The sequence below is a fragment of the Pseudoliparis swirei genome, chromosome 24 (genome assembly GCF_029220125.1).
Source record: "Pseudoliparis swirei isolate HS2019 ecotype Mariana Trench chromosome 24, NWPU_hadal_v1, whole genome shotgun sequence".
NCBI classification, from domain to species: Eukaryota; Metazoa; Chordata; class Actinopteri; order Perciformes; family Liparidae; genus Pseudoliparis; species Pseudoliparis swirei.
Window position 1 is genome coordinate 23,032,449 of NC_079411.1, and position 13,823 is coordinate 23,046,271.

Here is a 13,823-nt window from a genome sequence, read left to right on the forward strand (position 1 = left end):
GAGGGACTAACGAGGGCGTGACCAGAGGCAGCTGAAGGGAGTTGGACTGACGAGATGGGAAGCAGGATCTGGAATGACATGATAGTTTGTCAGACAGGATGAAAACAAGTAATACAAAAAGGAAGGTGTGGAGCTAAACTGTTACAGCTTTTCAAAATGTCTGTTGTGAAAATGCCAACAAGACCAACATTAAGCTTTTAGCTTATTTACCTCTTTGGCAATTAAATGTACTGACATTTGATTGTAAAATAATTTTGGGTGCACAACTCTTGCCTCTGATCCAATGTATGGAAGAGAACAGCAGTGTGTGTGTGTGGGGGGGGGGGGGGGGGGGGGGAGTGGGTTGAGATCTCATAAATGGCCTTTGTCGCCCACTTGGCAAGGCACTCCAACCCAAAGTTAGGGCTGTTGTCGGCCGGCCGGCTGAGGACGTGTGCCAAGTCGACGCTGTCCCAGACCTTGGAACAAGACGCACACTGCTTCCAGACTCCCAGGATGATTTAATTGTTAGTTACAGATTCATAACCAATTTTATTTATGCAGACACAGGAGCAGAGCAGAGAGCTGTGGCGACACCGTCGTGCCCATTTGGTTTCACAGTGCCCAACTTGTCTTGTTTAATATTTGCATCTTATGGCAGATTAGCCCGTGAAATAATCATACACCTAATTATAGACATTTACTTCAATTCTGACAATAATGTAAACAAGTAGACTTTTTAAAGGCAAGTTCCTTATCTCCCATCATTAAAGCTTAAAACCAACGATTCACATGGCCGGTTATTATGAAGAACGGGTTGGATGAGCTCTGCAGCATTTACTGAAATTAATAACTAGGAGTGGAACCAGTTTTACCGATACAGCTGCTTCTCTACAAAATGGTCTACTTATTGTTTTGTATAAGTTGTTAATCAATAACAATATTTAATTTCTATTACACTGACTCACTAAAAAATGTGAAAGGGTGGAGACAAGAAAAGGTGTAACTGAGTATATGAGGAGTGTACAGAGAGGGAGGATCTAAAGAGATGGAGAGATATTAAAACTGCAGCTGCAACCAATCAGAGAAGAGACAGACAGATGGACATGGGGGGGAGTAAAGTGTGTGTGGGTGTGTGTGTTTGTGTTTGTGTGGCGGTTAGATTCACAAAATTTTTTGCAAACATTATGTAGTACACAGATTGAGTGAACACACACCCACTCAGCATCCGACTGACGCACATGCTTTCCCATATGGGTCGGATGCTCATCAGTCACACTTACACAGGTTGACACATCGCATATTTTTCCCTTTTTCTTTGGAATTAGAAACTACATGATGTCGGTTAACCTTATAGTCAGGTCACGAGGAGTTTCACTGCACCCATCTTTCTCGGTTTGTTTACGAAGCTTTTCTTCACACTGTGCCTCAACGATATTGTTATTGTGTCAGCGGGACAGCATCAACTGTTAGGATAGACTTTACGTGTTTATTTCTTTTTTTATATTAAGGTTTTACACTGCCACATGCTCATTAACTCTAGATAATTTCCAAACTACATAAGTAAGTAAGTCAAGTTTATTTATATTGCACTTATCACAGACAATGTGTCACAAAGTGCAGTACATTAGTCAATTAAAACAATTTGGCAATACAGGGGGCAAAACATTGCAACAGTTAAACGAGCAAAGTACAATACACAGTAAAAGATGGTGCAATAAAATAAATAAACATACATTAAAAGCAGGTGTAAACTATGTTTTGAGGTAGAGTTTAAATGATGCTATAGATCATATCTAGAAAATATTACGCAATAAAAAGCTGCATTTGCAGTGATAAAATATGACCACTATCCATGCATTAATACAGTATATACAGTATTTGTCCTGGAAGCTCTTATCTCACAGACTCCAAAGCTCACTGAAGCAGGAATGCACTGCCAGAGACACAGAAGTAGTGTTAAAGATAATTTCCAGCCTTTTAAAATATTTTTATGCAGTATACATAACCAATAAATGAAACACAGGTGAGCCCACAAAGACTCCTGGACCAGGTTTCCGTCATGGCCCGGTTACTCCTTCATCAACGTGCTAACAAGGTTAGCAGCTTTCAGCTGTTTGAAAGCGAGGCCAGACAGGTGACCGTGTGTTTGGACAGGCTGATAGCGTCTGGCCGGCGGCCACGGCTCTAATCCACTGTTTGTATATTTCCTTGTTGGCCCCCACACGCGTGTGAAGATGGCCAGAGCTCTGGGCTGATGTGCAAACATAGTTGAAACATATTTTCACAAAAGGTCAAAAACAAAGAATGCCCGTCACGTAAAAATGACGTGTTAATGTTTTACTGTGAGGACACACACCAGATTTAGTCTCATCGACACACACAACAGTGTGTATTGTCATAATGCTCTCAAACAGGGAAACACAAGCTACTTTTAGTATATTTAAAGTTATACACCAGCGGGTTAGGAGAATTTAACTTAATGACAATCACTAATTGTCCTGCAGACGGTTTATTGTTTCAGCATCGGATTAAACGATAGGAACATGCAGCAATCCTCTCGTTAGAGGATTTGTTGCCCATTAAATGATTGGTGTAAACAAATAGCTTGTTACTCTGTGGTGGTCCAGCCTAAAGCTTTGTTGAAAGGTTGTGTCACCCTCAATCCTTTGACTGATCTCCTTCGTTGTGCTTCAGTTCTTTTCTTTTCCCCCACGTTACTTCAAGATGCTCAATACAAAATTCGGAGCCCTTCTATTGTCGTTTGATGCAATATTAATATTCTGAATATTCCATAAAAGAACCAATTATGAAAATTGTGAGCATAGGTTCTGGGCACACGGGTCATTTTCTGCGTGTGCTTCTCCTTCAGGGCTGAAAACCTACCTGATCTCAGGAAGGAAGCTGGAGCCGGAGACGCAGTGCGGCCGCTCTCAGGTGGGACTGTCAGACGGAGACGTGGCCGGGGCCGGCCTGTCCTCCTCCGGTCCTCAGCCCCGCACGCCGGACCTCGTCTCGGGGGGAGCGCGGGCCGCGGAGCCCCTGCTGTCCCACCAACGTCCAGACGGGATCGGGGTAAGTCGGAAGAAACAAAGAGTCGAGGGTGGAACGTAGAGGTGGATACCTCCACTGTTCATTCTCTGATGGTTTGTGTTCGTTTATGACTGTGTATGTATGACTACTGGACTCTGGGCTCTGTAAAGCGACTTTGGGTATTTAGAGAAGCGCTATATAAGATTAAGGATTATTATTATTATTAGTTTCTAAAAACAAAGACACTGATGCCATTATTTCACTCTGTCTATGGTGGAAAACACAGCTATAGATAGATAGATATATACTTTATGAATCCCCAAGGGGAAATTTGTCGTGACAGTAGCAGCACCAATAAACCAAACACACAAGAATAAAAAACAAAACACAAAATATAAGAAACAGGGATGAAAGATATAGAAGTATACAAAGTAAAATAAAAGTAAAATACAAAACAAAACAAAATATATATGTACATATACAACACACATGCATACACAACACACAACACCAATGACAAATCAAATCAAATACAAAAATATTAAATATAGACAGTGCAAAAAGCAAAGTGTGTGTATATGTGCAGATGAAATGAAATGTGTGTGTATGTGTGTAGTGCAAACAAATGAAATGTGTGAAGTGCAGATCAACATAGTGTAAATATTAAGTTATTATTGCACTATGATCTGGCAAGAGGTGATCTGTTATAGAGCCTCATAGCCGTCGGCAGGAATGTTCTCCTGTATCTGTCCTTGTGGCAGCGGAGCGTGAGGAGACGTCTGGAGAAAGTCCTCACATTAGCATTCACTTTACAGCTGCTGTCCTCTTGTGCCCAACAACTGACAGATACTGTGTGCACCACGCACACGGGACACGGGACAGAAGCATCACTTTATTGATTATGTTCGTCTCTGTTTCCTCTGTCAAGTTTACACAGTTTGTTTTGCTGCTGTCGTGACATTACCGCGTGCGTGAAGACATAACTTCTGCAGTCTGTGTGTAGTTAAAGCAAAGAGCATCTTTCACTTAATGTTAGCGTCGCACGCCATCAGATAAGCGTCGATCATCAGAAGGCAAGTCGGTGCCTTTTTATCACGGTGATATCAATGATTACAGACTGTTTGTTTCTTTTAAATAAAAATGAATAAATAAAGCTCACACACACACACACACATGTACACATGCATTTTTCTGCTTTTGTTGTTGTTGCAATACTCTGACTTTATGATGTTTTGTGCACTGTTTCGTCGTTACAAAAAAAAAGAAGGGAAAAAAATCATTACAGACTGTCAACGTTTGAATAAATACTAAATAAATATAAAATGAGGACAGAACTGTGCTTTGCTAAACGAATGGAATTCTGTACTTTTTTATGTTTGCACATTTTGCATGTTCTTCCAGGATGCCGTCGAGCATGTTTCCAGGTGTGTTTATGTGTTGACTCGCACCACTGGATTCACAGATTTTTGCAACGCGGCTTTTTAGTAGGTGGTTACGGTATTTTAGCTGTAGGTGGGAGAAACAGTGAGAAGTTACACTCGAAGAAAGACAAGAAGCTGCTAATCAGTAGTTTAGACATTTATCAGTCCGATTTGTGAGGGAACAATGTCATCTAAGTGCAGCTAGTGCTTTAGCCACAGTGCCCATCCCCCTTTAAGTGTTGTTCTCCCTCAACCTGCTTCTGGTTGATATGTTTTAACTTGTCAACCTCTCCCGTCCCCTTTGTCTCCGTAGCCTCCCTTTGTGCCCCGGAGTGTGAACTCGTCTTCGGGGGCGGAGCAGGGTGAAGATGTTGCCGTGCTCAACGGCTGCCAGGAGGAGCACAAGACCAGCAGTGCCAAGGTACAACATCTCTCAGATCCCTCAATAATCTTAGAAATTAATTAATTAATCTGAAAACAAGACCTCCGTTGGTATTGAAATGTCTTAAATCAATCTTTTCAAAAGTGTATAAATATGCAAAGACATAAGAAGTAAGATTTCATAAATTGTTGTTTTCTGACAAATTTCTAAATAATTTGTAACCCCGATTTTTTTAAATAAGCGACCAAATGTCTTTCGCATTAACATCACACAAATCACAATGAGTGTAACCAACAACATATATTTGATTGCGGGCGGGATGCTCAGAGGAGGTGTACTGTTTGCTAGCTAGCATCGATATGGGGAAGTACAGATTCAATGAAATAGAGCAAAGAAATGTGGCACCGGTACCACGAAATACGTGGCACCGTGTATTTTGTGCAGATAGTGTTTCAAACTCGACCCCATGAGAATCAAGGCAGTGGAATGAATCCCATCTTCCTTCTTCCTTCTTCCTTCTTCCTTCTTCCTTGTTCTTCTTTCTTCACCTTCTCCTCCTGACCCAGTTCATCCCAGGTCACAGTGCCAGAGCCGCCAACGGTCTCCTCAGTCCGCTGCTGGAGGACCCGGTGCGAGCCAGCCAGAGCTCCCTGTGCGACATGCTTCAGGAGAAAGAGAAGAATGCGAGCACCAGCACGGGAACTGGCACCAGTCTCGGCGTGGCTGGTGGCGCCGGGACAACTGGCACCGGAATGGATCACCCCGCACTGATCCAGCTGCGCACCAAGAACTTCCGAGAAAAGAGTGACGCCCACTTTGTGGACGTGATCACGGAGGACAGGTAAGGTAGAATTTAGGAACTGAGAACATCACTCACAGGTGACGGATTTTTTATGATGAGGGTGAAGGGATCCCTTTGGTCATGAGTTAGATCTCCTCTGTATATCTTTTAACTGGATTACATGAATGATTACAACTTCTCGACATAATGTTCACTATTTCAAGGTGTGTTTCATTCCACTATTTCAAGGTGTGTTTCATTCCACTATTTCAAGGTGTGTTTCATTCCACATCCGTTCTAAGTAGCATATGATATACATTCATCCTCACATGTTACATGTCTTCAGACACTTGTGCAAACTTCACACAGAAAGTCCTCCGGGTGCTCGTAAAAATGTAAAGCAAATGTTCCACACGTACTGCCATTGGATGACTTGATGCCTCTACATTCAGAGGCCGTAGGAAAGTCAGCACCGGAGTACGATGTGTGTGTTATGCTCTGTCCAGACAACGTGTACCCAGAGGGGAAAACAAACCAGAGTCTGATTCAACAGGACTAAGAAATGCAGGGTTGAAAATGCCCTAAAAACAATGTCACAAGACAGAAAAGGTTGCAATATCCCATCTGCAGAAATATAACATCAACTCAAAGTAGAACGGCTGTAAAAGTGGATTAAAAAATAAACGCATTGGAATTTGTCGTTTATTCATTTTCAGAAATATTTGATTTCCTACAGAAAAATATATTCCCTTTTTTTTAAAATTGTGTCTTGTTTCTCTGTGGTTCACAGTCTGATGAAGGACTACTTTTTCAAGCCACCCATCAACAAAATCAGCCTCAACTTCCTCGAGAGTCCTCTGGAGAAGGCGTATCGCAGCAGCTACAAGGAGGAGGTACGCACTGTGACTATAAGACTCATTATTAACCTTCGACGACTTCTTGGACAAACAGTAGTGTTGTAACACATTTAGTGGACTACAGATAGCGTTTGGACTGTCTGACTGTGAATGTTATGCCACATTAGTGCAACACAGTGTCACACTCACAGGACCAGTTCCACTTGGCATGCTCTGGCCTCACAGGCGTGCAGCCCCCTGCTGTTACACCGGCGTTACTGCAGGGCTCAAAAACACCGGCGTTCAACCTCTTCAGTTCATTTCATGCAAGTCGACCGTGATGCTCATTGATGATCGGTCTTTGTACTCAGGCGTGGCTCAGCTGTGAAACCGTAACTCACATTTTTGCATTCGTTTTTCAATATCAATATACAAGTAAAATAAGAAAAATCCAACTCAAATCCAACTTTCAAACTGCATTTTGTGAAATTTAACTCAAAAAACAAAGAAATTAAATTGAAAAGCATTTGAAATTAAATTGAAAAGCATTTGAAATTAAAATTGTTTTCCCCACACACTGAAATAAAGCTTTCTTTACACAACCTCCTTTCATCATGTTAGTTATTTACTATGACAAACTTATAACCACATAATACATAACTACCTAGATTTAGTTTAATTTGTTTATGTTTTACTCTTTCAAAGGTAAGTAAGGGAGACGACAGATAAGATAAGCATGCACAATATACTCCCAAGCTTGTACTACTGCATACCTAATACTAAAAAACAACAGAATTATGTGTTGGTGGTTTATGGTTTATGCATTGGATGCTCATCATATTCAGTATTTAACAGATGTTTAAAATGTGATTCATAAATAAATTCATTCAAACTGCAGTTTTATCTTCAGTAGACAGTCAAATGATGGAGAAACACCGGTGTACGCTGCATGCATGATTTCAGTTCCCCATTCCTCTTCCTCTCCAGGTGAAGAACCTGGTGCAAGTGCAGACATTCGCGAGCTCCACCTTCAGCTCCTTCCTGGATGTTCTTCTCAGCTGTTTCTTCTTCCTGGCCCTGACGCTGGCCTGTTTCCTTCCACCTCTGGTGAGCCCAGCCACCGCGGGCCCTCCGGCTCCCGCTGCCCTGGCCCTGGCTCCCCTGGCCGGCCTGTTGGAGCTGGCCTCCCTGGTGATCTCCATACGGTGAGGAGGCGGTGCCTGTGGGTGTGGAAGTATTTTCCTGGCAGGATGGAAAGGCGTCTGAAATGTGATTTATGCTGCTGTGACATCAGGGCCCGGTGAAAAAAACCCGGATCATCCGGCAATCTTCCACATTAACCTTGAGTCATCTCAATCCACGACGGGACTCGATACATAGCACTGTTCCCCTGCGTATTCACGAGTCATTTGAGATGATCAGATCAAACTTTCTGCTGTCCTCCTCATTCTCTTTCATTCAGCACTAATTTGCTGTATTTCATATTTTCATGTCTGTAGTTTATAATATCGATCACCCAATCATATGTATCATAAATCTTACTCTTTGTTTGTGTAGCACTTTTCATACTAACATTTGTAACACACAACAACATTATAATAACTGAAAGTAGCCTCTCTTATTATTAAAGTAAAATATTCATCGCCCCACATTAATAATCTACAATACATACATTTGAAAGCAACAGGGCAGAGGGGAGTGACATGTTCCATGATTCCTCTAAATTGGAGGAAATTATTATTTTGGGTGGCCTCTAATATTTATCTCTATATATCTTTATATGTATCTCACTCATTATATATATAGTATATAAGTTGTTGACGCTCATAAAGTACAGCCCGATAACACCACCAGTGGAGAGCTGATGAATCAGCGCCACGCTTTCAGACGCCTCGAGGCAACGATGTCTCATTTGTTTAAATGCCTGTTGCCTCGGCTCCTCTCTCCTCGCTTCTCTTCCTCGGGAAGAAAGGAGTCAAGGAGACAAGGAAGCGTAATGAAAAGCCCCCCGGTATCTGTTGGGCCTCAGTGGTACAGAATTGGAAAACCACAGTTTGACCGTCCCATTGCACCACAACTCTCCACTGAAACCAAAGTGAATGAATGAATGTGGCGGTTGGCTCCCACACCACAATCCATTAACTGCCCCTGTCACAGAGGACTGGCTCTGCTTGATTTTTTTTGTGAAGAACCAGTATTGGCTCAGAAATTGTCACATTACGTCCTGCTACCAGCTCGAGGTCCACACCAAAAAAACCACTCTGAGCATCCAGATGTTCAAGTGCTTAAAATGGATTGTATGCATCTTTTTTATTTTGTTGTGTGTTTTATGGGTGTTGAGAATTCATTTCTACTTATTGCTTTATGTAAAAAGGGCAATACATCTTCTAGTTGGGACTTAATAATGTGTCTTAAGGGGCGGAGTCATCCGGGGAAAGTTAATGTGTTTTTCTTGACTTTACTGTTTTGTCCGGTCGTGTTTTTGTTGATTCTTAAGTTGGTATCATTGCTCCTCTCCTCTGCAGTATGGCCTTCTATCTAAAGAAGGTGATGCACTGTACCCACTCCCTGCTCCTGGTGGTCTCTGGATGGGTCCCCCGACATGCTATTGGGGCTGTGCTAGTCTCCCTTCCTGCCATCTCCGTCTTGTCCCACCTCACCTGCAGCGTCCACTTGCCCCTCCAGGTAAACATGCCTGTGTGTGTGTGTGTGTGTGTGTGTGTGTGAGCGAGTCAAAGAGTAAACACTGACCTGAAAGTGGGCACTCAGTCAGTGTGTCCATCACTATCTGAGGAATTCAGTTGGAAAGGGCTTCATATCACCCTGGTGGCAGCTTGCTTGATGACCAGGTCTGTGCTTTATTTAGTCCTGCAACAATTAGTTAAATAATAAATAAACATTAAAGAGAATAACCATAATGATAGTATTACTTTAGATGTTAAGTTCAAATATCCAACATGTGCTGTTGCACCACATCTCTCTCTCTCCTTACTAATATTTAACAATATTGCTGCTCCATCTGCGACCATTATCCCCATTAGTACTGCTCCGACAGCTGATTAACTAACTTCTAGACTGGTTCGCCCTCACCGACTGAAGCCAACATGAGCGGAGAGGAGTCGGCAGTTTGAAATGTTGCCTGCGGCGGTTTGAAGCCAGAGATCCTCGGCTGGCAGAAGCCCTTTTAGGAACTGTCGAAGGAAAATTGCTCCGAGGCTTCAGGAGGCTTCGCCTGTGGACCTTGGCACCAGACATGTTGACCTTTCTTCTTCTTCTCCGAGTCCTGCATGTGAGAAGATCGAGGGCAGCCATACTTCAGAGCGGTGTTGGTGCTGTTTTGATTCAAGGCCATCTGTATAAGTTTGATCCTCTCTTTCCAGCTCTGAGCCAACGGCTGCTCGCAAGATGTGTGGCGGTTTGAGATCTTGTTTTTTCAGGGATTTCCATCACCCCATTTTCTCTATCCATTCCTCTCCCGGCCTGCTCCGTCTGCCTCCGCTCTCCCCGTCTCTTCGGGGCTCGCAGATCAAAGTGGAAGTCTCACGGAGGGTTGTTAATTCGACGTGCAGTTCTCCGGACTTTAATGTCTTTGAAGATCTGACTTTCTTCATATTGTGATTAACATCTTCTTTTTTATGTACCAGTTGCAGAGCGAAGTCAAGCGATATAGGGCTGAACAATTAATCAAAATGTTATGACTAAATGGCCTACTGCAGTTGGTGCAATATTGATCAAATGCCACATGTATGTCAAAATACCATTTTTAGATTCACTATTGTTGTGCTGCATAGATATCGTGGCCTACACATTCTGTCTTACAGACAAATTGGTACCATTCCCTCTAATATCACAAGTTAAATTGCAATTGCGATATCAGTCAAAAATAATTGCAAGATAATCAGACGTATACACACATTCACCGAGATCTTGGTAATATGAGTGTTGATGTTGCCCAATGTCTTGAAAGCCTTCTCTTTGACTGCTCTCTTTTCCAAATACAACAGCCTATGTAACTCATTTAACTTTAAAATCAAACACATTGTTGGTAAAAAAAAAAATATATATATATGTTTATGTGTTTGTGTGTAGAAGGGCAGGGCCATCAAAATGGCATGCACTGGGCTCATCGTAACTACCGTACGCCCCAACAACAGACTCATGTACAGAACTGTGGACAAGCCTTCATTATTTACTTAACCTCATTATTACTTCTCTGACTCAACACACGTACCCAACAGGCCTCACAAGCTAAACTGCTGTTCTGTTTTGTTTTCACAGTGTAGTCCTGACTGGCGTGGTTGTATCCCTCTTAACGACGGCGCTCTGTTCTGCAGGTGACCATGTTCCTGTGCTGCGCCACCATCCTGGCCATCATCCAGTTCTGTAACTTCTGTCAGCTGAGCTTCTGGATGCGCTCAGTCCTGGCCACCGTTACAGGGGTCGCCCTGCTGCTGCTGCTGTACAGCCCCCTGCACAGGTACAGGTGAACACACACACACACACACACACACATTGTGCAGGAATGGACCTACAGTAACTCACATTATGTTCTTCTACAATATTATATGAGGTACTTCCTAACCCCTTTATCATTAAGAGAAGATGGCAAGTATTTCTTCTTCTCTTCCTCATATTCCTCTTCTGCATCTCTCACCCTTTATCCCAATAGTGTTACACCCAGACCCTCTGGGTAGTTCTGTGTTCACGGTCTGTTTCTGTTGTGTTGTCTGTCACTCTCGTTCAGACTCCTCCTCAGGTGCCGTCCTCCTGTGATTGCAGACCCCACCCTCATTGTTTCCACCTGTGCCTCATTCCCCTGTGTATTTAGTCTGTGTCGACACAGACAAGAGGTCGACACAGACTAAATAGACAGGGGAATGAGGCACAGGTGGAAACAATGAGGGCGGGGTCAGCAATCACACAGGAGGGCGGCACACAAGGAGGGAGGAGTCTGAAACGAGAGACAAGGTGAGTGACAGACAACACAGCAGAAACAGACAGTGAACACAGAACTACCCAGAGGGTCTGGGTGTAACAAATAGACTAGTAATAAGTTAACACATATATATATATACACACAGACATGCATGGTTATACCATATGCACGAGGTGTGGCATCTCACATTTCATTCAATTTAAAGATGTCATACAAGGTTTCACACGAGTGAAATATGTAAGCACTGATCATTGTGCAGAGGTACAAAAAGTGTCAAAGAAATCAATGTAAGCAGTTGATATAAGAAGCACGGAAGTGAAACTAGGAATAGAAAAATGGGAAGTTTTGTGTTTGAGATGTAGATCTTTTTGTCTTTTAGAAATAAATAATAACTCAGTACATCATACGATTCTCATCTGCGTCTGCCTTTAATAGATTAATTTGACTCATGTATTAATTCATTATTCTCTTGTAATTTCATTTTTAATATGATCTGCTTTCTGTTCGTTCGTGTGGGTGTGAGCACGTGACCGTTCCTTTCTTCTGACTGATGCCACTCTTGTCGTCTTTCAGATCCGGTAATAACAGCTTGCCAGTTCATGGGTGAGTGTCTCCGTGGAAACACAGGGGATGATGGATGAGTGACATTTGAAGGGTCAACAAGCGACGGCTTGCTTTCCATATCTTTCATAACTGCAGCTCCGTCTGGCTTTGACTCAATCTCACGCACAATCTCTTTCCTCACCTACTCTCTCTCTCTCTCTCTCTCTTCCTCGGTCTCCCCCTGGGTGCACCAGCATTAATGGCTGCTAAATGTCACTCGGGTGGAAATGACTCGTATAGCCGCAAGTTAGCTGAGTACACTAGAGAGGAGGTGAGGAGCCTGGAACATACTCTTTTCCTTTTTCTTTTTTTCCTCATCAGATAGCATTTTGATTGGCAGCTATTTCTTACGGCTTACAGGATATAAATTCTCATTGAATCATACTTGAGCACACTGCTCTTTCCCACAAAATAATGTTTTGAGCCAATGTTGCAGTCAGAGCGCCTTCAGGTATTTTTCAGCTTTTACCAGCAGGGAACATCTGAGGTGGTGTTTCTAAGGACACTTAACCCATCAAACATTTCTTACATTCAGTATGCTTCAGGCACTATTTCGGTGACAGGATGTTTATTGTTTAAATTAAATCTTCGGTTAAGAAATAAACTGACGTAACTATCTACACTTCTTAGTACTTCATCTTGCTTTGTAAATAAAGATGATGCAGTTTTTTTTCTTCACCCGGGTGGAATATATAATACACAGATCATTTTATCCCTCATGTAGTTCAGATCGTGATTTTCCACATCTCCCACAATGCTTTATGACAACAACCCCAGATGAGCATGTAGCCATGGAGTCCTCTAGTTGTGAGTATTGGATGTGATTTATTGAGGCCAGTGGAGAAAACAGAATTTCTGCCTCCGCTATGATACAGTTGAACATTGAGGTAAAATTGGAAAAACTAAAAATACAATCTCGCTTAAAGAAAACACGTTAACAAGGATGCACCCTCCTCTCTCCAACGTTCCCCCGAACATGTCCTACTTAATTTGTAAATGCTCATACAGTTTGCAGAAATTGCAGATAAAATGCCTTGGTTTATATTTATAAGTAATAATCAGAATTACAGTGTTGAACAAAATGGTCAAACTTGGAATGACTGGGATGGATATTTTGCCTCGTTGTCCTCTTTCTGTCGAGAAATACGTTTGTCGTGATCTCATGCCATCTTCATGCAGCACCTCACAACAAGCTGGTGCAGGAGATGAAAGGTGGAACATGAGAAGCTGTTTTTTTAACAGCCTCCATTTCTTCTCTCCTATCAATCCTGTCAACTTGTTTTCCGGTGTCTGCTATTCCGATGTTCATCTTGAACCACTCTTACTTTTCTTCCCGTTGTCTCCGTATTCTCACTCAGGCTGAACATCTCCACATTCAGTGACGGTGACTCAGCATCGGTCACCCCTGAACCTCCTCCCCCGCGACCTCTTGACCTTCTGGTCCCGGAGGTTGTCCTGGCCTTCTTCCTGCTTCTCCTCCTGGTCTGGTTCCTGAACCGTGAGTTCGAGGTCAGCTACCGTCTCCATTACCATGGCAACGTGGAGGCTGACAAACACCGCTTCAAGATCCAGACGATGCGAGACCAGGCCGAGTGGTTACTGGGCAACATCATCCCCATCCATGTCGCCGACCAGCTCAAGGTTTATTTTTTTAAACTTTAAAGTCCAAATATACATTCATCTTTGTCTTTTTTTTTCTTAAATGAAGAAGATGAAAGATGAAATATTAGTAACCTTGTTGCATTACTGTCATCATAAACATAAGCACACACCTAATGCCTAATATATATAGTTGTTTTGCTCGTTTTGTAATCCAGAGCATAACTTTTTTTACGGTAGTCCAAAAATACAT

At 42.5% G+C, this 13,823-nt stretch overlaps 1 protein-coding gene across 1 annotated transcript in view; it reads left to right on the top strand.

Annotated features, from left to right (window-relative positions):
* Window positions 1-13,823, top strand: part of adcy9 (adenylate cyclase 9) — a 41,751-nt gene that overhangs the window by 23,716 nt on the left and 4,212 nt on the right. Inside the window, exons 2-10 of the mRNA XM_056408266.1 lie at window positions 2,852-3,054; window positions 4,747-4,854; window positions 5,382-5,656; window positions 6,387-6,489; window positions 7,420-7,637; window positions 8,958-9,117; window positions 10,767-10,909; window positions 11,942-11,971; window positions 13,330-13,612. Of these exons, the coding sequence (XP_056264241.1) occupies window positions 2,852-3,054; window positions 4,747-4,854; window positions 5,382-5,656; window positions 6,387-6,489; window positions 7,420-7,637; window positions 8,958-9,117; window positions 10,767-10,909; window positions 11,942-11,971; window positions 13,330-13,612 (1,523 nt within the window). The remainder of the gene's footprint in view (window positions 1-2,851; window positions 3,055-4,746; window positions 4,855-5,381; window positions 5,657-6,386; window positions 6,490-7,419; window positions 7,638-8,957; window positions 9,118-10,766; window positions 10,910-11,941; window positions 11,972-13,329; window positions 13,613-13,823) is intronic.